The 23,289-nt window shown below is 43.8% G+C and overlaps 1 protein-coding gene across 1 annotated transcript; it reads left to right on the top strand.

Annotated features, from left to right (window-relative positions):
* Positions 1-35: 35 nt before the first annotated feature.
* Positions 36-14,642, top strand: PRCP (prolylcarboxypeptidase (angiotensinase C)). Its single transcript, XM_009878852.1, has 9 exons — positions 36-99; positions 2,028-2,185; positions 3,237-3,338; positions 3,655-3,836; positions 4,521-4,678; positions 5,904-6,076; positions 8,695-8,859; positions 10,384-10,571; positions 14,438-14,642. The coding sequence occupies exons 1-9, from the start codon at positions 36-38 to the stop codon at positions 14,640-14,642; spliced, it is 1,395 nt and encodes a 464-aa protein (XP_009877154.1).
* The last annotated feature ends 8,647 nt before the right edge of the window (positions 14,643-23,289 follow it).

Below are 23,289 nucleotides of genomic sequence, written 5' to 3'. Positions count from 1 at the left end.
CCGCCACCTCCCGCCCAGACATGACCAGGTCGTGCATGCCGGCCTGTTGTGTTCCGAATCCGTTCTCTGCGGGAATTCACCGGGTCTTTGAGGCGTCCGGTAACCCCCCGAGCAGGGGCTTCAGGTGACCGGGTTCTGCCAGCGCAGCCATGGTGGTGCCGTGCTGGCCCTGCTCATGCATCACTTGGACACATGCCGCACAGATCACTAACTCTAATCACTCTTGATTATGCATGATGTAGAAAATGAAACTCAAATTAATAATAATTGTGCAAATAAAAAAGAAGCATGGGAGTTGTCAGTGTAAAATCAGCCCAGCAGATGTTGGCAGCACTTGAATTCAATGAAAGAGCCATTAATTACGTTCATGATAATATCACCACATACTTACAAGTAGTAAATGGTCCCACTGAGCAAAACTGTAGAACATATAGAAAGTATTTCTGTTTGGGTCCAGAAGCAGGCACTGAAATGAACTTAATCAGGGCAAAAACCTTGTCTTTTTGGTCTGTCAAGGCCATGCACAGACTTTGAACTGCTCCTCCTGTTCTGCTCGCAGTGAGCTGCAACTCAGCTGTCCTCTCACCTCACTCCAAGAGTGAGTAAGCTTGGAGAGACTTCGGAAAAAACACTTTGCAGCAGATTGTGTATCTTTAATAAGTTCCTGCACTCTCTTTGTCCCAAAGCAAATACAAATAGATGCTGCAGGTCAAGCATCAGGCTTTCCTGAGCTGCCTGGAGGAATCTGCCCAGCAGTTAGGTCACTACGTTCGCAGATTTTGACCTCAACTTGCAGATGTTCTCAAAACGGAAAATGTGAAAGGTTGGCTGCTGGGGCATCAGAGACGTTTGGCAGAGTTGAGGGTACATGAAGGCAGATGGGTGAGCAGAGGTGTTCAAGCCAGCAGATGTCAGGCTGTTACAAGAAACTATGAAAGGAACCGATGATGGTTTGTGCTGATGGAAGTCAAAATGGGAAAGGTTACAGGTCATCTTCGACTGATGGATAGAAGTAGTGATGATTCGTGAATACACAGTAATTAAGCAGCATAGCTCTTCTGGAGTAGGTTTTGGGTTTGTCATTTGTTTTTTAAATTATTATTTGTATTTCTCAGTGTATTTATTTATTTATAGTAAAAGCCTCCATGAGTGTTCCAGGATAAGATTAAGCCCATGCAGGATGTTACCTTGGAGAACCAACTGATAAACTTTCCAGAACGGATGAATGCTTGGGAATAGTACATACAAAGCAGTAGGGATAAATACTGAAAAACTGACCTTAGGAATTGAAAATAAATTTCTAATGAGGAAAAAAAGCGAACACTGTGGGGGTTGTGGTAAGTGGTATGCGTAGGCTTGCAATATTTGTGGGGTAGTGGAAAGAACTGGGGAGAGTATGTGAGTTAGTGAAAATTGCAAGGGGAGAAGGAGGAGCGCCCGATAAAACTATCTGAAAAACTGTCAATAGCACAACTACAGAGAATTATTTTTTTTCCTGAGAATTAAAAAACAAACCAAAACACTTTCTAACAGGAATCTGTTTAAATTTCAGTCTTATACTGGAAGGGGGAGAGAAGTGTTGGGTGTGGTTTTTTGTTTTATAAAATAAATAAATAAGACTAGTAAGGAATTTTCCTAAGACTCAAAACACCGTGGGACAACGACTCTTTTTTATTCTTGATACAGTTTTACTTCATCAGATATGTTGTGACCCCTCAGCAGATTTATCTGATTTCCTAAATATATGTAAAATATCTCACGTTAAGTATGATTCTATAAAAAGGGCATGGAATTTTTTTTTTACAACTGAAAATAGCATTTCTCCTTCAGCATATACACCTGTAATTTTGGCTTATTTTCTTCCTAAACCAGAAGAATTTTGATGTTTTAGGAATATAGATCTAGTCGTTGTCATATTTCTTTTTATATTAGTAGAACTTTTTTGCTTTTCTGTATTTTTCACCTGCAAACTGACTTTTAGCACTTCCAGTGGGCTCCAGGATCAGTTTTATCATTCTGAACATGTTATTCCTTGTTCCTACAGATTGATCACTTTGGATTTGATGAAAATCTTACATTCCAGCAGCGGTATCTAGTAGCTGATCAGCATTGGAAGAAAGACAATGGACCGATACTGTTTTACACAGGCAATGAAGGAGACATCACGTGGTTCTGCAACAATACAGTGTGTAAAAAATAGATTCTTGAATTACAGTCCTCTTCAGTGCTGATGTATGGAAAAAAATACGGAAGAACAAGGAGCCAGTGTCAGAATACTGTTTAAACAGAAGTTTGTAATGGTTGCTGTGATTGTTACAGGAGGGAGAAGGAGCTGAACAAAATCACAGGGAACGTTTTAGGGTGTTCAGGGTCCTATTTGAAGGCCGTAGGAATCACAGAAATGCACTTGTGTTCATTTCCTTCCTCAAGATAAGAATGCAGAAGTTTGGACCAAATGAACCTATCCTAGTACTTGAGATTCCCAAAGTAAAATGAGAGGCTTTGATGGAATTAGGGTTTTTTTTCCTGTAAGAAAAACATGAAGTGAGAGGAAGGGGGGCAGAAAACAAGACCTGTGGGAGTTTTTGCTTCCCTGCCTAATAGAAATGCAGAATGGAGTGTGTGTGTATTTTTCAGCCACTTCAATACAAAGTCCAGTAACACAACAGGAGGTGGCATGTGCTCAGCTCAGAGCAACCAAGGACTGCTTACACACTTTGTTCTGCCAGCAGGCGATCTCTGTCTGCCTGTTTCCCTAACTGGTGGTAACAAGCTGCTGTCAACAAGTAATAACAAGTTGTAGTTATTTATTAGTTGAAAATAAGTGTATTGCAACGCTCTAGATTATTGCTTGTTGCCAAACGAATTTTGTGTTTTCTGCAATGTAGTCCTAACTCAAATGCATGTTTTTCTCTTGTGACATTTTTTATTTCCTATGGATTAAGCTTGTGCCAGGCAGGATTGCCTATGTGTATTTACCAAGCAATACTGCTTAATATTTTGCAGCATTAAAATATAGATATTTTCTTTGTATGTCTCTCTGTCTCTAAGTGGATCTCTATTCTTTGTGTTTTCTTACTTCAGTGATACTTCAAAACCATATTGCACTGTCTTTCTAGTTGCATTTTGATAGTGATATCTTTCTAGTCAAAAAGTAAGTGTTGGAATACACTAGACTGAAAGAAGAGACTTTGAAAAGATTCAACTTATTTAAATGTCTGTTTTCTTCCATCCAGGGTTTTATGTGGGATGTCGCTGAAGAACTTAATGCCATGTTAGTATTTGCTGAACATAGATACTATGGAGAATCTTTGCCCTTTGGGAATGAGTCTTTCAGTGTAAGTGTCTTCTTTTGTCTGCCTTGAATGTGTTCTGTACAAACATAACTCTGCCTCTTGTAAGTCTTGCCAGTGCAATATCTGTTAGCGTGAGTAAGATTTAAATGTGCCAGAAGCACAAAACCATCCTATTTTTGTAACTGTCAATTCTAGGATTAAAAAAAAAAATCTGATATTTTCTAGCCCTTCAAAGGACACATGCAAAGAATATTTCATTTGTTATCAGGGGCAGATTTAGAACTCTACAGCTGCTCTGGGTAATAGAGGGACTGCTGCTGGGAATCACTTGTCCTGTATAAAACTTTCTGTGTCTCAGGACTCCAAGCATCTGAATTACCTGACATCTGAACAAGCTCTGGCAGACTTTGCAGTACTAATTGAGTACTTAAAGACGACCATTGCAGGAGCCCGTGACAGTCCTGTCATAGCTATAGGAGGATCTTACGGAGGAATGCTTGCAGCCTGGTTGAGGATGAAGTACCCTCATGTGGTAGTTGGGTGAGTGCACTCATCCTGCTCAAACACGGAGCAAGCATTTGTTGCTTCTGCTCTATAAATATTTCAGCACTGGAAGGAATACCATAATTAAAGATGGCTTTAATTTTTCATTATTGGGAGGAGGAATTAAGTTATCTTGAATTTGAGAAGAGGCACTCATAAAGACAGCTGTAGCTCAGCAGGTCCTGGATAGTGTGTATTTTCAGAGCTATCTGTTAGTTTTGTAAAAAAAATTATGAACATTGGCTTCACTCTTAATTTTTTTAGTGTCGCCAGACTTCCAGGTGACTTGACTCTCTTCAGTGCCTTAGTTCCCTTGTGAGAAACAAGAACAGTAATTCCCTTACCTTTGTCTGCTAGAGGGTAGATTTTTGCAAACAGGGTCTCTCTTCTCTTGGGTTTATGCTAAAGCTAGTGAGAAAGACCAAGTTGCTAGATGAGAATAAAAAATAATGAAGTAAGCAAGTCTGAATTTCTGCTCGAAGTGTCCAACACTTACAACCTTCAGTGGGCTTTACGTGCAAACCTAGGGAAGAGTTAGTTTTATGGAATGATTAGTTCATCTAGGGCTTGATGTCCAAGCTGAATTATCAACGCTACATAGATAGTGGCTGCTGGGAGGGTATTGACCAGAGGCCATAAGTTCACTTTCTAAGAGTTCACAATCTTTCTATCCCTTTGCAGAGCTCTGGCAGCCTCTGCCCCAATCTGGCAGTTTGGTGATTTGGTTCCCTGTGGCACTTACTTCAGCATAGTGACCAATGATTTCAAAAAGAGTGGGACAGGCTGCTCAGAAAGCATCCGGAATTCCTGGAACGCCATTAACCGCCTTTCCTCAACAGGTAGGACCTCATCAGCACTCTATAAAAGGGATATAATGTTCAAGATTGTGTTATGATTTCATAAAATCAGTAAGCTTGTATTATGGTGTTCACCTGTGTATGTATTAGATTTTTTGAAACTATTAGTACTGGAAGCTTCCAAAATTTGCAAAAGACACCAAGCTGGGTGGGAGTGTTGATCTGCTTGAGGGTTGGGAGGCTCTGCAGAGGGACCTGGACAAACTTGATCAATGGGCTAAGACAATTTGTGTGAGTTTCAATAAGGCCAAGTGCCGAGTTCTGCACTTTGGCCACGACAACCCCCGGCAGCCCTACAGGCTTGGGGATCAGTGGCTGGAGAGCTGCCAGGCAGAGAGACACCTGGGGATGTTGATAGACAGTCGACTGAACAGGAGCCAGCAGTGTGCCCAGGTGGCCAAGAAGGCCAACGGCATCCTGGGCTGTATCAGAAGTAGTGTGGCCAGCAGGAGTAGGAAAGGGATTGTGCCCCTTTACTGCACCTACACTGGTGAGTCCTGTGTTCAGTTTTGGGCCCCTCGCTCCAAGAATGACATTGAGGTGCTGGAGCGTGTCCAAAGAAGGGCAACAAAGCTGGTGAAGGGTCTGGAGCACAAGTCTTATGAGGGGCAGCTGAGGAAACTGGGGTTGTTTAGCCTGGAGAAGAGGAGGCTGAGGGGAGACTTATTGCTCTCCTCAACAACCTTAAAGGAGGTTTTATTGAGGTGGAAGTTGATCTCTTTGACCAAGTAACAAGCAATAGGACAAGAGGAAATGGCCTCAAGTTGCACCAGGGGAGGTTTAGACTGGATATTAGGAAGAATTTCTTTACTGAAAGAGTTCTCAGGCATTGGAATAGGTTGCCCAGGGCAGTGGTGAAGTCCTCATACCTGGAGGTATTTAAGAGTCATGTAGACACAGTGCTTAGGGATGTGGTTCAGTTAAAGACTTGTCAGGTTAATGATTGGACTTAAAGGTCTTTTCCAATTTGGGCAATTCTGCGGTTCTGTGATCTCCCTCGGTTATGCTCATAGGTGCTGTATTTCCCTTCACATAGAGGCGCTGACTAAAATGTGATCTGCTATGATTTTATGTATGTGAAGTAAGTTTACCAGATTAGTTATGCTTGCTGAAAATATTTTTTAGTGGCAGCACAACTGACCTATGCCATAATAGTACAATACATTAAATGTGATTTTTTTATGTTATTTTTTTTTTTTTATTTAAGATGCAGGTTTACAGTGGCTTTCCAAGACATTTCATTTGTGCAGCCCATTAAAAAATCTTCAGGATGCTGTTGTATTGAAAAATTGGCTGAGTGAAACATGGGTAAACTTGGCTATGGTGAACTATCCCTATGCAGCTGACTTCTTGCAGCCTCTGCCGGCTTGGCCTATACAGGTAATTGAGAATCGATGTCTTATGGAGTTGACCATTTGGTTTAATTCTCTTCTTCTCTCATAGCCTGCACCTTTTGGTCTATTTTTGGCTCCATAGAGCTGACATGGCTGAGAAAAGAGAATGAAAGCACTATCTTCTTGTGCATCAACTGGTTTGTTGACTAACTGCCACTTGTAGGGCTAATACGTTGCGTGGAGAGCCCAGAAGAAAAGTGCCGGAGATGACTGAAAAAACCTCAGCTGTCCTGCAGAGTTTTCTTGAGGAGCAGAAATGCTGCAGAAGAGGCACATGCAATTAGAGGTTCTGATGCCAGACTTGGCTGGCAGAGCTTGTAATTAAAGAGAAAATTTTGAGCCTATATTCTTTCTGATGTGGGAGAACCAGTGAGAGAGGAAATGTAGATCCCCACAAATGTATTCCTTGAAGGGTGGCTTCTCAGGTCAAAACAACTTCTCGCACTTGTGCAATTCTGTTTATCTGCAGTGCTTTCTCCAAGATTTCTATTTTCTTGGAATGTTTGTGTTCCTTTAAGACCCCAGTAACTCATGGCTTTGAGTTACTGTGTATGATAGATAAGGTAGATAAAATATTAGTATTTGTGGCTATTAAGAGTAGTTAAATATAAAATTAAAATTTCTCCTGTATAGAGCTGTGCCGCTGGAGGAGGGGAGAAACATTCAGCTGTTCTATGTGGCTATCTGTAAAGGGCGGTATGAACACCTTGAAAATGATTTCTGCTTTGTTAATAGTCTGATACAACGTAAGAAATTTGCTCACCTTCACCGCTATCCATGCTGCCTCTATTTGACTGAGGTGTAAACCTCGAATAGAAAAGTCTGCGTCTCATCTGGACAATGCTGGGGCATGAAATCTGAGTTATTTAAGCTGTTCAGAAACTTTTTCTGAAACAGAAGCCCAAACCTGACTCTGAGGGTGAGAGAGGAGGGAAAAATATGTTTGAGTAGCTGTGTGTATGTTGCTTAATCTGTTCTCCGTTGTGGGCTGCCAGCAGTTTCCCAGAAATATCCATCTCTTGTCTCTACCATGCAATCTGAGCTTCAGATGCAGTCTGCAGCCCTCTGTCCTGCTGTCTGTCTGCAGCATTTATTTGCAGGAACTGGTGAGTTTTCCAAGCCTCTAATTGCCGAGTTAAGAACTGATGGCAGAGCTAACCAAACCATAAAACCTACCTGGAATGGCAAAATGTGGTAGCTGTGCACTGACATTGTCTATAGGAAACAAGGGAGGCATGAGTTTCCCAGCTTCCACAGTGAAAAAAAGGGAAAAAGATTATATGGGAGAGGGAATCACAGAATCACAGAATGTCAGGGCTTGGAAGGGACCTCTGAAGATCATCTAGTCCAACCCCCCTGCCAGAGCAGGACCACCTACAGTAGGTCACACAGGAACGTGTCCAGGTGGGTTTTGAATGTCTCCAGAGAAGGAGACTCCACAACCTCCCTGGGCAGCCTGTGCCAGGGCTCTGTCACCCTCACAGTGAAAAAGTTTTTCCTAATATTTTGTGGAACCTCCTATGCTCCAGCTTGCACCCATTGCCACTTGTCCTGTCATTGGACGTCACTGAAATAAGCCTGGCTCTGTCTTCCTGACACCCTTATGTATTTATAAACATTAACGAGGTCACCCCACAGTCTCCTCCAAGCTGAGGAGACCCAGCTCCTTCAGCCTTTCCTCATCAGGGAGATGTCCCACTCCCTTCATCATCTTTGTGACTCTGCACTTCTTAGAAGAAGCCCAGTTTGCCCTGGCCCCATGAGTTGTCCCCGTGTGCCTGTGCCCCTGTACTAGACCAGCGCTGACATTGCAGTGTGTCCTTTGCTCCCTGCAGGGTGTAATTTTGGATTTTTCCGATGGACTGTGAGCTCAGATTCACAGCTTTTATCCTTCACTGTTCTTGTCTTAATTCTAGCTCCATGGGAGCAGGGGTAAGGAGAAAGCCTTGTCAAAGAGAATATTGTCACTTTAAGGAAAATATTTTAAGATGAAAAAACTTTCTGGGGCAGTAGCTTTTGTGTTTTCTGTTTGTTTTGGTTTGGTTTTTCTACTACTTTCCACTACAATTAAGATTTCTCTCAATTTTTCACTAGCAAAACAGTGCGTTGTTCCACCACCTGGTATTTTCCAAACACAAAGAAGTAAGAATTTTGCAATCCTACTGTATAAAAGGACTTAAAAATAGTAGAACTTTCCTTACACAGATGTTTCCATTTGTACTGCAGCAAACTGCAGGGAACCCCAGTCTCTACCTGAAGCTTCTTTTTTATACATTTGCATGTGTTATCTTTCATTAGAGGGGAGTTAAACTCTTTATTAAGTATTGTGTTTTTGAAAGAACAGGAAATGGACTGAAAAGTTTGGTGAATGAAATATTAAGGTTGAACTGGTTTTAAAGTTTTAATCAGGAGATGTAAAGTTTCAAGTTCCTATATGAATTGGAATTCTGGTTTTTATGATAATGCGCAGTATATCTTTGCATAGAAAGACACTTTCTGGAAGTGGTCTGACTGTACTTCAGAAAGAAACTGATATCCCGTCAGGTATCATGTATTAATCTTTTTTTTTTACAGATTTAGATCCCTCTTTTCTCTTCATTGCAGGAAGTCTGCAAGTTCTTGAAGGATCCCAGTCTCTCCGACAAACTGTTGCTTCAGAATGTTTTTCAGGCAGTAAATTTATACTACAATTATTCAGGAGAAGCCTCATGCTTAGACATGTCTGAGACTGCAACAAAGAATCTGGGTCAGTTGGGTTGGTACTACCAGGTATGTGCACTATCATTGCGTTAAAACTCAGTCAGGTTTTTTGAGCGAGAGCTGGTAAAAATTGTCAAGTCATTTGACTGTCAATATATTGCACTAGCTATGATTGATGTACTGATGACAAAGGTGAGCAGGAAGCAAGTATGATTGTAGCGGGGAGGGGAAGTTACAAAAGAGAAACAGCTTTCCTGGGAGGTTCAGGTCGTGTCTTCATTATCTAGCTAATTGTTGAGTTTCGACTCTTGGTATTGCCTGAAAATGATGTACAGCGGGAGAATCTTGGTCTTCGGATCCCCCTGTCCTCTGAGAAAGGGCGGAAATGCAATATGGTTTTCTTTTTTAGCTAGTATCACTAAGATGTCAGAGAAGAGTTTATGTGAAAGATAAAAGTTTTGCTTGGTATCTGTGTTCTGGCTAACCTCAAAGAAGGGCCAGAAGGAGGATCTGGGGAACTACAGGCCCATCAGTCTGACCTCAGTGCTGGGGAAGGTCATGGAGCACATCATCTTGAGTGCCATCATGTGGCACGTACATGACAACCAGGTGACTGAGCCCAGTCAGCATGGGTTTATGAAAGGCAGGTCCTGCTTGACCAACCTGATCTCTTTCCATAATGAGGACCAGGGAAGGGATTTTCCCTGTTCTTGGCACTGGTGAGGCCACACCTGGAATCCTGTGTTCAGTTTTGGGCCCCTCACTCCCAAGAAGGACGTTGAGGTGCTGGAGCATGTCCAAAGAAGGGCAACAAAGCTGGTGAAGGGTCTGGAGAACCTGTCTTATGGCGAGGGGCTGAGGGAACTGGGATTGTTTAGCCTGGAGAAAAGGCGGCTGAGGGGAGACCTTCTTGCTTTCTGCAATAACCTAAAAGGAGGTTGTAGAAGAAGTTCTTCACCACGAGGGTGGTGAGACACTGGAACAGGTTGCCCAGAGAGGTGGTGGAAGCCTCATCCCTGGAAGTTTTTAAGACCAGGTTGGATAGGGCTCTGAGCAGCCTGATCTAGTGGGGGATGTCCCTGCCCATGGCAGGGGGGTTGGAACTAGATGATCTTTAAGGTCCCTTCCAACCCTGATAATTCTGTGATTCTATGATATGTAGCAAGGTGGATGTTGGTCTCTTCTCTGAAGTAACAAGCGATAGGACAAGAGGAACTGGGCACAGATTGCGCCAGGGGAGATTTAAGTTGGACATTAGGAAAATTTTTTCACTGGAAGGGTTGTCAAGCAGTGGAACTGGCTGGCCCGGGGAGGGGGGGGGGGAGCACCCCTCGGGTGGAGTCACCATCCCTGGCGGTATTTAACAGACGTGTAGATGTGGTGCTGAGAGACATGGTTTAGTGGTGGACTCGCTAGTGTTAGGTTTATGGTTGGACTTGATTTTAAGGTCTTTTCCAACTTAGATGGTTTTCTAATAGTTGGATGGCAATTATTGATCAATTTCTGTTTCAAGTTTATTTATTTAAATATTGCACTAATGGCTATTGGACAATATCCTGGGAATGCATCTTGTTGCCCTGCTCTTTCTTTCAGGCTTGCACCGAGATGGTGATGCCCCTGTGCACAGATGGCGTCAATGACATGTTTGAGCCGCAGAAATGGGACTTTGATGCACTTTCAGAAGAGTGTTACAGGCTGTGGGGAGTGAGGCCTCGTCCCTCTTGGATTCTTTCTGTGTATGGAGGGAAAAACATCAGTTCACACAGCAACATTATTTTCAGGTGAGCCTTGCTTCAGCTTCTAGAGTGGAGTCTTCCACCAGTTTGGGTTAGTGCCTACCCTACGTAGCAAAAGGATCTGTCTCCAGCACTCCAGCTGAATTAACCAATGGGCATCCTATGTGTTCTTCTTGAGAGTAAAATGATCAAGCTGCAGTGGCCAAAGGAGCCAACTGTGTGACTGTAAAAGAAGAATCTGGATTGGGCTTCTGCCAAATGTAGTTTTCTTCCCATGTGGATTCCTTCGTATCTTGTGGTCAAAGTCTAGGTTTCCCATGCTGGTAAATCCGTTTCACTTCTGTGAAGCCAAAGCACTGTCCTGTCTCTTCGACGTAAAAGGAAAGTCTAAGCATGCTCTAGCTATAACACAGGATCTTGGTCACTCAAATTGTTGCTTTGGGTGATAGCCTTGCAGAGGGGCTGGCATGACATGCCTTTTCCTCTTTGATATAGAAAAGAGAGGGAAGTAACTTGGGGAGCTTTCCTATTACTGCCAATTGCCCCTTTTTCTCAGTGGTAGTTAGACAAGTTTCAACAAACTTGTGTGAGATCCAGATACGAAGAGATGTTTCCATTTCAGCAAGGCATATCAGTAACACAACAGAAGTTTGTCTGAAACACCCTTGTATGTGAACAAAAAGTGACAGAAATGTTTTGTGCCTAGTGCAAAAAACTAGTGCATGCTGCTTGCTGCCTGCTCAGCCTTCACTTTCCCTATATTTGAGGTTAAACTCAGCTTTCTTTAAAGGGAGGTTCATGAGGCTGTATTTCAGCTGCAGGCAACACAAAATTTTGAAGAGCTACGTACTGGCCGTTCATCAGGTTGTTACGTGCTGGGGAGGTGCTTTAATAAACCAGGAGTTTTGAGTTCCTGTACTGATTGCCCACTGTGGGTGGCACCTGGGTAGATACTTCTCTGTGCTCTGGGTAAAATTGTGCAAGGCCTTTTCAAAAAAGCCCCACTGCTTCTTTAAAAAAAACCTCAGAATTAGACTGTTTGACTTGGTACAGAGTTGTGTGTTTTGAAAGCAGACAGTCCTCACTTGAACTGGGGATTATTCTCTGGATTTTAGCTGTTAGCATTGGTTCGTTTGACTCCAAAGGCCTGTTGCTTTCCTCTTGTTTGTCTCTTGCTGACCCCACCTCGAATACTGCATCCAGTTCTGGTGCCCCCACCATAAGAGGGACGTGTTCAGAGCGTGTTCAGAGGAGGCCACAAAGATGATCCAGTGGCTGGAGCACCTCTGCTATGAGGACAGGCTGCGGGAGCTGGGATTGTTCAGTCTTGAAAAGAGAAGACTTTGGGGGGACCTAGTAGCTGCCTTCCAATACCTGAAGGGAACCTACAGGAAGGCTGGGGAGGGACTTTTTACAAGAGTGTCCGCTGATAGGACAAGGGGAAATGGGTTTAAGTTGAAGGAGAATAGATTTAGATTGGATCTTAGAAAGAAATTCTTCAGTACGAGGGTGGCAAGACTTCGGAATAAATTGCCCAGAGATGTTGTGGCTGCCCCCTCCCTGGAGGTGTTCAAGGCCAGGTTGGATGGAGCCTTGAGTAGCCTGATCTAGTTGAGAGGCGTCCCTGCCCATGACAGGTAGGTTGGATTAAATGATCTCTAAGGTCCCTTCCAGCCTAGGCCATTCTATGATTCTATGATTCTGTGATTCTATGAATATCTGCTCTAGAGTGAGAAATTCCACCATTTTTTGGAAAACGTGTTTTTTCTTTTTAAAATAATTGTTGGTTTAACTTAATTTCTGAGGGGTGTTGTTTATTTCCAAGGCTTCACAGCTCTGCACTAGAAATCTGCTTTGTAAGCGATAGACAAGCAAACATACCTAAATAACTATTTAAGAATTTATGCCAGCTGAAGGAGCTTGAAATGAAAAAAGCTTGAAAGTATCCAGATGACTGAAGAAGTAGTGCTGTACACACAAAGCTTTGGATCTCGAGCTGGGTTGTTCCCCTTCAGGCAAATACATTGTCAACACTATACCTTTTATATAAGAGCCTTTTATCCTCAAACACTGCAGAGTGTTTTACAAAAAAATATCCTTACATTTACCAGGGCATGTGGCTCCCCGTGGGGTAAAAAGCACCATGTTCAAATGTTGGGCAACTTGCACAACAGGAAAGGAGGAATCCTCTGTCTGAAGAGAACCACCGTGGGGTGGATTTATCCAGGCACTGTGGGATCTGACCAGGATGCTTAAACTGGTGTTGCTGCTTCTCCTTCTGCGAGCAGTGCCTCGCTCTGCAGATTCACTAGCTTGAGGAACTTGAGGTTTTCAGACCCGCCTTTGCTTTTTTCCCTTCCTTGTTCTGGGCAGGGCTGGAGGGCTGAGGAGGCTCTGAAGAGATGGTAAGAAAGGAAACTGCTGTGGGATAGGCAGGACCCTATGTATGCTGTCAAGGAAATATGAGGAATGGAAAACAGGACGAATGTCCTGATATTTTGAATTAGGTTTTTTCCTGAAGTCCTGCTTGCCTGGCCACTGCTAGGAAGGAATGGCTGACTCCTTTATTCTTTTTTTCTTTTATTTCTTCTGTTTACATAGGACGACTCTTGTCCTGTAAGATGGGCAGCTGTGCACTTACACGCCTGCTTAGCTTTAACACATAAATAATCCATTCCAGTTCATACTGAATCCTCTTACTCCTCTCAGCAAGTCCCACTTCCCAAACAGCATCAGTGCCTCTGGTGCCATCGTTTGGCCAGGGCCACAGAGGATGCAGCCAGAAGCTCCCAGAAAAGCCAGAGACAGTGATTTTTTTTAGCTCGTAGCATGCTTAGTTTCCACATGACCGGGACCAAAAGACCCAAGTTCATGTGCATCTTGGGTGTCTCAGCAACTCATCCCCCTGTTGCCAGGGTGCTCTGCTGATTCAGGCAACCTTTGAAATCAAATGTGTTTTGCTTATTGGTCAGCTCTGTGTGCTTTTTTTTTGTTTTGCAGATAGAAAATGTTTCTCTTCTCCCAAGTCATAGTTAGTAACTTCTGAAAATAAAGAACTGCAGAGATTCAAGATACTTGCTTTTTTTCAGTGGAGAAACAAATAATTAGATCAGACCCTATCAGGTTTTTCCTCTTAGTTATTCCTTCAAAAGACTTTTTAACTCATTATTTTTTTCTGTTATTTTCTGGTGCTGCCATTGTGTGGATACCCTACATTTTACAGTTAGCTGTGCCAGCAGCGCTGCATTGCAGAATTAAGACTTTCATCCTTGAGCTCTTTCTAAACAAGTACATAACTCTTGCTTGCTGATAATGAAAAGAGACCGTGACCAGCCGAGTACAGCTCATGTTGGGAGTTTGCTCATGAGAATGGACAGATAAGACACTTCTTGTACACAAGATGTGCATGGGACTGAACGGGAGAGTGTGATCAAAACAGACCTAGGAAAGTCTGTTCTCCCTGTGTGATTGAAGGAGTACATGAGCTAATAACAACCTTGGCTGCATAGCCAGGTCTCCTGTTTGTAACCCCTAAATACTGCTTCTTGCTAATAAGTATAAATATGTGCCTGCTTGCAATAAAGCTATATAAAACAAGTGATAGGATGAGAGGAAATAGCCTCAAATTGCACCAGGGGAGGTTTAGACTGGATATTAGGAAACATTTCTTCTGAAAGGATTGTCAAGCTTGGAACAGGCTGCCCAGGCAAGTAGTAGAGTCGCCATCCCTGGGGGTATTTAAAAGCTGTGTAGATGAGGTGCTTATGGACATGGTTCAGTGGTGGACTTGGTGTTGCCAGGTTAATGGTTGGACTTGGTGATCTTAAAGGTCTTTTCCAACCTAAACAATTCTTTAATTCTATGAAAACTAGTTGAAGGTCAGTGTGTATTTGTACCCTAATTCCCTACAGCAATGGTGGCCTGGACCCATGGTCTGCAGGTGGGGTGACTCAGAACATCACCAATTCCATCGTGGCAATTGTGATCCCAGAGGGAGCCCACCACCTTGACCTCCGCAGCCGCAACAATTTGGACCCCAAATCCGTGCAGCGAGCTCGAGCCTTGGAAATCTGCTACATGAAGCAGTGGATTGAAAAGGCCAGGCACAACCACTGAAGGGTACTGCAGCAACTGTGGCCGTTACAGCTCCGTTGGCCTTGCCAGGAGAAGGGCCAGGCTTCATTACACGGTCATTCGAACATTTCACTCCTGCTTCCTCACCTGTGTTGCAGTGCTCACCATTGCTTGTGCTCATGAGGGGAGCAGGCAGCAGATCAGCAGAGAGCATTTGCAGATAAGAAACTTCAAAGAGCTGCCTGCTCTGATTTGCTTTCCTCTTTTGCTCTTCTCAGTTGCTGGGCGTCACCATAAAGTAAAGAGTTCTTGTCCTAGGCTTGATGCCTTCCTCGCTGTGCTATGGGATTGTCCTGCCCGCTGGTATATCCAGTGGATTAAATGGCAGTGCTTTGATGAAACTCCTCCTGCCTTCGGTGGGGTTCAATTTCAGACATCCTCAGTTGGTGTAAACTGCCATGGCAGAGTCCTGGACATAACGGGGGAACAGAAATCGCATCTTACCGTGAGGTTTTGTGGAGAAGGCATGGGGAAAATGTATCTGCCACTTGTAGAGAAACTAAACTTTGGAATCAGTTCTGGAAAAGAAGAAATTTTTTTTTCTTTTCTCCCTTAGTTTTCTTACAGCTTATTAATCAAAGCTGCCTCAGGTGGCTTTTCCGTTCTGTGCTTTCCTGAATGGTCGGGGCTGGGCCCGGACTCGCTCTGCCGACAACTGGCTGAGCCTGCACAATCTGCCTCAGGGTTTTATTTCTTCTTTCGGTATTTGTCCCCATCCTGAAATACCTGCCACTGTGATTACGGTTGCCAAAGAAAACTCTAGGCATATTTTGTGTGTGTGTGTGTATGCGTGTGTCCCCGACAAATACTCAGCTTTTCCAAACCAGGAAGCTTTCAGAGCTATTCTCTCGAAGATCAAATGTGACACTTGCGCTGGCTCGATCTTATGAAGTGACAAATAATTGGGGCTGTGCCTTGTGTGGCTTCCTCCCTCCCCCCCATTCTGTGCATTGTTCCAATTCTGCATGATCTGTTTGCTGATGGCTCTTCAATAAAAGCCTTTTTAAAAAAAAATTGTTTGCGGGACAAACTATTCAAACCACAGAATGCAGCTCTCCTCTTAGATCAGGCTAAAGCCCGATGCTGAGCTCAACAAGCCAGGTGCACTGCGCTTTCTGTAAGGCTTCCAAAACAGACAAACTGCCCTGATTCATGAGACAGCATATTTGACGTTAATAAATGGCTGGGGCAGTCCCCTCGTTTTCCAGCTTTGGCTTCATTCACACTGAAGCCCTTCTTCAGAAAGGATTCTTTGCAGTTTAAAGGACAACTCCATTTCAGAAAGGCTCGGGCAAGGCTTCTTGTCCCGCAGACCCTTAAAATTCCAATTCTGTTGAAAAGTTTTCTCAGCTTTGATGATTTGCCTGATAACTGACTGTTTTACTAAGACACCAGGTGGTCTTTTCTGTTTCTAGTCTCCTCCCATCCTCTGGGAACAAAGCGAACTGGACACTGAAATCTCATCTTTTAAAACACTCCTGTGCATCTTCTTTCCAACTGAGCTCCCAGCATTCCCTCCTCTGTGTTAAATGTGGCATTTATGTTCAGACTCTGCAATCTGAACCTCTCGTGCTCCTGAGCAAGGTAATTACTTAAGAAACCGTAGAGAAGAAGACCAAAGAAGAACCAGAGGGGAAAAAAGGAAAAGCTACAGAGAACTTGCCTGAAACCTGCTGGCAATCCCTTTTCCAGTAGTTCTGTTTTTCAGTGCTCTCTTGTAAATATACCTCTATATCTTGCCCGTGTACTTTATAAGGACATGATGGCCTTGAATTTTTTGAAACAAAAAAGAGATTGTTTTCTAATCAAGTGTGTTGCACTCAAGTTTTTAGAAATACCATTGGAGCTTTTTACGTGTTAACTGACATATGATAATACCCTGCTTTACTGCAAGGCAAGGAGTGGGGTCCATGGGACTAAATATAAATTTGAGGGTCGTGAATTGTTTGCAACCACAAGCAAAAGCCAAGTCCAACTGCTCTTACTGATTGCTCAGGGGGCTGCTCCCAGTGCAAATTCTAGGAAAGACACTTCCATGTTGGATGGAGAAGGTCATCGGGATATTCATGTGATGGGCTGTGAATGGTCCAAATTAACAGCCGCTGTATATAGTGAAGTGTAGTAACCAGCTTGTTTCTCCTCTCTCTCTCCTCTGCTTGCGAACTTACTGTCTCAGGTAACAGCTTCTCCTTTGTTGTTTGGAAAATGTTTTGTAGTTCCAATCAGAATAGATAATCTAAACTTCCAGGTTTCTTTCCCCCACCTCCTTTCATAAGCAGGAAAAAAAATTTTCTTTAATGAAACTTAAAAAAACCTCAACAACCCACATTTGAGAAATTTCATTTAAAAATAAATCATTCAGTGTTACATGGGTTGTGGTTTGTGGGTTGTCAGGATATTTTTATTGTTTTGTTTTGTTTTATTTTGTTTTCCATTTTTTATTATTTTACTGTTCCATTCAATTTTAGTCTGTGAGACACTGATTCTCATGCACGTTGGATCAGGTTCTTAGTACTTGGATGAGCTTATGAATCAGGTGACTGGCTTCCTGTTATTTTTAATTGTTCTCCCTTTTTACTGTTTCCCCTCTACAGCTGAGTAGTTGAAACTTTAGGTCTTACTTACCTTAAGCATTCAGACTTCACCTTAAAATCTGTGTACACATTTCTGTAGGCTGCCGAGGGACCATTTGAGGGACCGTTTGTGGTGTTTGGCTGCCTAATCTAAATGTTAGCTCTCCTGATTGTTTCATGCAGGTGAGAACAGAATGGCAAATGGCTGATTTCTCTTTACAGGTATACGATAGAATCATTGAATCATTAAGGTTGAAAAAGACCTCCAGGATCATCTCGTCCAACTGTCAACCTGACATTACCCTGACCACTAAAGTATATCCTGTCTGCATGTTTTCTGAACACCTCCAGGGATGGCAACTCCACCACTTGCCTGGGCAGCCTGTTCCAATGCCTCACCACTCTTTCAGTAATTAAATTTTTTCTAATATCTAATCTAAACCTTCCCTGGTACAAATTGAGGCCATTTCCTTTTGTACTGTCACTAGTAACTTGGAAGGAGAGACCAATGATGATGAGCCATACTTTATCTCAGGTTTATGTTTGTCCTCGGCACGTGTCACGAATGACTAGAATCAAAAAATGTATGTTTCCTACTCATTAAGGAAAACCCAGAAGGAAAAAGAGTGAATGATTTGCCCAAAGCACAAATCTTCCTGGTGGAACTGCAGTTTGCATCAATAAAAATGCATTACAATAACGAATTGTGAGTTTCTGGAACTGAATTTAGTTTCGCAAAGACACGTATTTTTATCCTTTGGCAGACTGAGATTTCTGGAAATGATGTTGTCTTGTTTGTGCTTGACTCGGGTGGAGTGGGAGGAAAACTAGTTAAGGTAACCCTCAGGTGACGCGCCCAGGAGTCAGAGTGTTGGATAATGAGTCTCTGCACTCACTTGGTAGTTTCTCCCTTCAGAGATTTGGCTGCCTGGTGGGGAGCGGGTGTGGGAAATGGCTGTTCTCCAGAGGTGACCATGCTGAATGCAATCAAGCTAGCGATAATGAGAAAAAAATCTATTTTGGTTTTGAAAATTTATTGCAGTCCCAAACAAATGTGCTCTTCCTACGTGTCAGTGATGATGAAGTTTGTGTGGATGAATCCGTAACACTCCCTGACCGGGCAAGGGGAGGTTTTAACTGGGCTGTGTAGCCCGAAGAGTTAATCAGGCAGGGCTAAGGCTGCAGCGAACTAAATAGCTTCTGTAACTTATGTTCGTAGGTAGTTTTAACTTTGAAGATCATCAAATATTGCATCGTCAAAGGAGACCATGGAAAGGAAATCCTTCCACAGGAACCTGGACCGTGCTTTCTAAAAAAGGAAAAGCGTACACAAAGTGGGAATCAAATTTTGTCTCCCATGCTGTCTGCCCGCCAAATATGTTGCAGACAAATGCTTGTATTCTTTAAATAAAGGGATTTTTTTTTTCCTACCTCTGCTCTTAAAAAGGGTGTTTAGCTGTTTGTGAATCTAATCTCTAAGGAGGGAGAAAGAATCATGAATGACCTAAAGAGCTTTCTGTATGTTAAAGATTTTGCACATTGGCACTCAGATATTTTAGCTCCTTCCAGGACCAGTGGTGGAATCATTGTGTAATTCTGGCAGTCAGCTGCTGTGAAACCCATAAACTTAGGTTTGAAAGGATCTAGGTGATCGTATACTCCAAGCTTATGTATTTTGCTCTGCCCTGTTGATTCAGGAGGTCATCACTGGGCTGTAGCTGGGGACATGCATGTACTTAGAGCAAAAACTGAAAGATTTTTATGGTAGTTTGAGTTAATGTGTCTGAAACTACCCAGACTTGTGACTCAATGATACTTGCACTCAAAGCCTTGACCAGCTTGAAGGAATGCCCTAAAAGATCACTGTGGGGACGGATTTGTGCTACTGGAATAATAGAAAACATCCTCAGAGCTGAGCGACACGTTTGTCTCTTCTCTCTGAAATATGCTGCTGCTCTTTAAAATAGAGATCTTTCTGAAGTGGGAACCGTGCATATACGATTTTTTACTCCATAGGAACAATTTATAAACAGTCCTTTGGAGGGGTTGGTTTGAATCCTGTTACACTTCTGTCTCTGTCATTTGCTGTGACAGTGCCATTGCTCTTGATGTTTAGCACATTACTAGGTGTCACTACTGTAGCCTCTAGTGTTTTTAAAATCTAGCCTCTGTGTGTTTCTAAACCAAAGCCTTGGTCTTACAAACAACCTTTACAAATCCAACTTCTTTAAGACCATCCATGCTAAAAAGCTAAAATGGTCTGATTTGTCAGTGCGAGTTGGCAGAAAATGTGTGTTGCCTTGTGTTAACCTGAGCGGTGGAGCAATGGCAAAAGATCTGAACTGAGGATGACATCTGGGATAAATTCACAGTGCTGGAGTGGTCTTTAAATTTCCTCACCTATTGTTAAAAATCCCCAGCCTTTGTTGTTTCAAAAATTGCCATGCAGCTGCTTGCAGCTTCCACTGGTATTGATAGTTGTTCTCCCTATATTTCGATTTCTTGATTTCACAGCGTTGCCTCCAGGTGCAGAGATGTAAACGTTGAATCCCCAAGTCAACCTCTCATTTTTCCCCCAGCCCAACTCATTTTCACCAGCAGATCTGAAACCATTTGATCCACATGCTTCAGGGCAGTTTCCTCCTTCTCTGTGTCCTTTCAGTAGTACAAGCCCAACGAAGAAATCGCTGTACAGCATTAGTTCCATTGCTCACAGCTAATTGTGTCACTACTCTGAGCCTCACTGAGGTGGGGTCCCCTGATGGAGGGCCCCCCAGGTCCTGGGGCGCGATTCCGAGGCAGCAAATGCCCACAGCTGTGAAAAGCAAGAAGATGCTCCTTCAGCATGGAGGACCCAGTACTGGTACTCTCTGAGGCATTAAGAAGCTACATCAGTGGTTGCTTATCTTGCAGTTGGGTTTTGGGTGTCAGATATTCACCCCAGGAAAATCAGCTATCTATCACGGTGGGGGCTTCGGGTGTAATGTGGGCATCTCCATATGGAAAATTATATTTTCCATAGTCTTCAGTGCTGTTTCCAAGCATTTGCTTGGTGGAGAGTGAGGGCTCCTTGGAGCGGGGGGTGGCGGCTGCTGCCCAGCTCTCAGGGGCTTTCCCCTCTGCTGGTGATTTGCAAAATCTTTTTCGTTCAATCCCCCGGTTTAGAAAGTAGGGGCAGTGAAACACTGAGACCGGGAATAGCAAATCCCTTCCGTTTGTCTTGTTGTTTTCTAATGTATGCGACCTCTCTGGGTGGTTTAAGCGGTTTAGGTACTTTCTATAAAAGGGATCTTTTAATGACAAAACTAATGTGATTATCTTACCAAGTGTGAGAGGCGTATTCAAGGTTTAAAGAAAATCTGTTAGAATAGCTGAATGTATCTGCTTAATCCTTTCTCTAATGTGGGTGGACAATGCTCTGGGAAGCAATTGGTCTTTCTTTCTTAGAGTAAATGCCTGGTCTCCAGAGGTAGGGACTTGTTTGCAGCTTTTTATACCCTTACGCTTCACCTTCTAGAGAACACAAAAGCGCAGGAGAGAGGCAGAGAGCTTTGAGAGGCCAAGTTTTTCCTCAAATAGCTGGGGGTGTAACCAATACGAGGCCAATTCCGACAGGCAGCCGAGCACCCTCTGCTCCCTTTGACGGCCACCTGAATAGAGGGTCCTCCTTTTGCCCTCCTGCAAAACCCACATCCCCCGCAACGTGAAATAGAGAAAGGCTTTCTCCTTTCTAAGCGTTGCAGTTACTTGGATGACGAGCCCCTGACTGGTTCTGTGTGTTGGGTGAGCAGCCTTTCCCACATGGATCTGCGGCTTTGGGGGATTCTCTGAAGGTCCTGGTTTCAATTTCAACCCTTTGGAAAGGTTTGGACCTGCTGACAAGTTACCACAGGGTGATGCCTGAGGAGGGGTGAACATGGCCATGCTCGGACGGGGACCACGGCACCGAGGGGTGATGCTGTGGGATGCAGCCATAGCTGGACCTCGACTGGTGCCAGCCTGGCGTTGCTCAGCTCCTCCACTCTTCGTGAGTCTGTGCTTGTGAGTGATTTCCTCACATCTGTCTGGATGTGCAGATCTTAGAAACACTAGGAAATCCTATTGTACAGAACAGCAAGATAAGTAAAAGCCTCCCTCCCCCCTTGCTGAAGTATTTAACAAAGCAAGTAGTGACTCTGGGACTCTTTAGCATGGCATGTTGATTTGGCTTTATAGCAGAGGCAAACCATTGCATTTTGTAATTTGTTACCCAAACATCCTCAGAGCAGCATGTGAGGAGGATAAGACTATTGAGCTGCTGCCTTTCCCAGTTTGAGTGAATTGCACTGTCTCCTCTCACCACCCAGTGGAAAGAGGTACATCCACATCAGTGTGTCCTCTTCACAGAGACAGGCATGGAGCTATAGCCCTAAACTTTCATCTGGCTGCCCCAGCTATGGTGTTGGCACTGGGTTCTCCATTGTGGAGAGAAACAATGTTCAAGGACTTGATGTGCAATCTAAAATCCAGTCCCAGATTGTACCGAACTGAATTTTCTGAAGGAGAGGAAAGCAATTTGTACAGTTGAAGCCTTGACATCTCTCCAGCAGGCTGCTATATGATCAGTAATCATAGGCTGGCTCAGGTTGAAAGGACCCCAGGAGGTCTCTGGTCCAGCCTTCTGCTGACAGCAGGGTCAGTTGTGGGGTCAGACCATGATGCTCAGTGATGCATCCAGCTGGGTCGTGAAAACCTCCAAGGATGGAGTCTGCACAGCCTCTTTGGGCATCTTGCTCAACTGTCTGCATGGCAGAAAAGTTTTGCATCTAGTCTGAACCACCTGTTCAGCTTATGTGTGGTTTTATCCCTCCACAATGCACCATTATGAAAAAGCCGCTCTATCTTCTTGAGGAGCTCTGTAGGCACTGGGGATTACTATTAGATACCCTCAAAGCTGTTCTTTTTCCGGGCTGAACAAGTCCAGCTCCCCCATCCTCTCCTCATAGGTCCAGTGCTCCAGCTCCAACCATCTTGGTGGTCCTCCACAGAACTTGCTCCTGTTGATCAATGTATTCTACCGGGAGGCCCCAAACTGGATGCAGTAATACCAACCAAGACCCAGCTAGAGGGAGATGATCCTTTCCCTGGTTTTTGTGGCTCTGCTCCTGTTCATATGGTCCAGGAGGCTGTTAGTCCCTCTGCTGGCAGGACATACTACTGGCTCATGCCCAGCTTGATGTCCAGCAGGACCTTTTCCTCCTCCCCAGGCTGTCAGTGCCTGGTGTGCACCACTGCAATGAGTCCTTCCTTCCCAAAGGGGCAGGACTTCGTGCTTGCTCTTGTTCAGTTCCATGAGATTCTTGTCTCCCTCCTTCAGCACATCTGTCTGAACCCTTCCTTGACTTTATCAACTCTTCCCTCCAAGTTGCTGTCACCTGCAAGACAAAGAAATGCCAAAGAACTTGAAACCTGAGAACAATGTAGTTTCTTTTTTTATCTCTGTTGTACAAGATATGCTTAGGTTAGTCTTGAAAGTACTTGTTCTCTGAAGTATTTGCAGCATTGAAAGGATGTGATATCACTGTTCAAATCTTGAGTAGTGCTCCAGGACTACTCAGCACTCCCAGGGGAGTTATCCAGTGCATGTGGACAGATGTTGGGGTGGTTTCAGGAGCGATGGCAGGCATGGTCCAGGGAGTCATTATTTCCAACACAGGAGCTTCCCAGAGCTCTGCTTGCACACCTGCATGTGCATCAGTTTGGTAGCAACTCAACTTCTTGCTGTGCCTAACACCTGTTTTGTTCAGTTCTGGAGCCCACAGCACAGGAAAGATCTGGACATGCTGGAGCATGTCCAGAGAAGAGCCACAAGGATGCTCAGAGGGCTGGAGCACCTCTCCTAGGAAGATAGACTGAGAGAGTTGGGGCTGTTCAGTCTGCAGAAAAGAAGGCTCTGAGGAGACCTTATTGTGGCCTTCCAGTATCTCAAGGGGGCTACAAGAAAGCTGGTGAGGGGCTTCTTAGGATGTCGAGTAGTGACAGGACTAGAGGGAATGGATTGAAGCTGGAGATGGATC

Source organism: Apaloderma vittatum, unplaced genomic scaffold (genome assembly GCF_000703405.1).
Source record: "Apaloderma vittatum isolate BGI_N311 unplaced genomic scaffold, ASM70340v1 scaffold4181, whole genome shotgun sequence".
NCBI classification, from domain to species: Eukaryota; Metazoa; Chordata; class Aves; order Trogoniformes; family Trogonidae; genus Apaloderma; species Apaloderma vittatum.
This window is presented reverse-complemented; position numbering and strand designations above follow the sequence as displayed.

What these genes read in the sequence shown, in the direction of transcription:
- PRCP (XM_009878852.1), top strand. Translation starts at nt 36, where the DNA reads ATGCCGGCCTGTTGTGTTCCGAATCCGTTCTCTGCGGGAATTCACCGG. An exon ending in TTGGGAATGAGTCTTTCAGT is followed by an intron (nt 3,339 to 3,654) that starts GTAAGTGTCTTC and finishes TCTGTGTCTCAG; the next exon opens with GACTCCAAGCATCTGAATTA. An exon ending in TACCCTCATGTGGTAGTTGG is followed by an intron (nt 3,837 to 4,520) that starts GTGAGTGCACTC and finishes ATCCCTTTGCAG; the next exon opens with AGCTCTGGCAGCCTCTGCCC.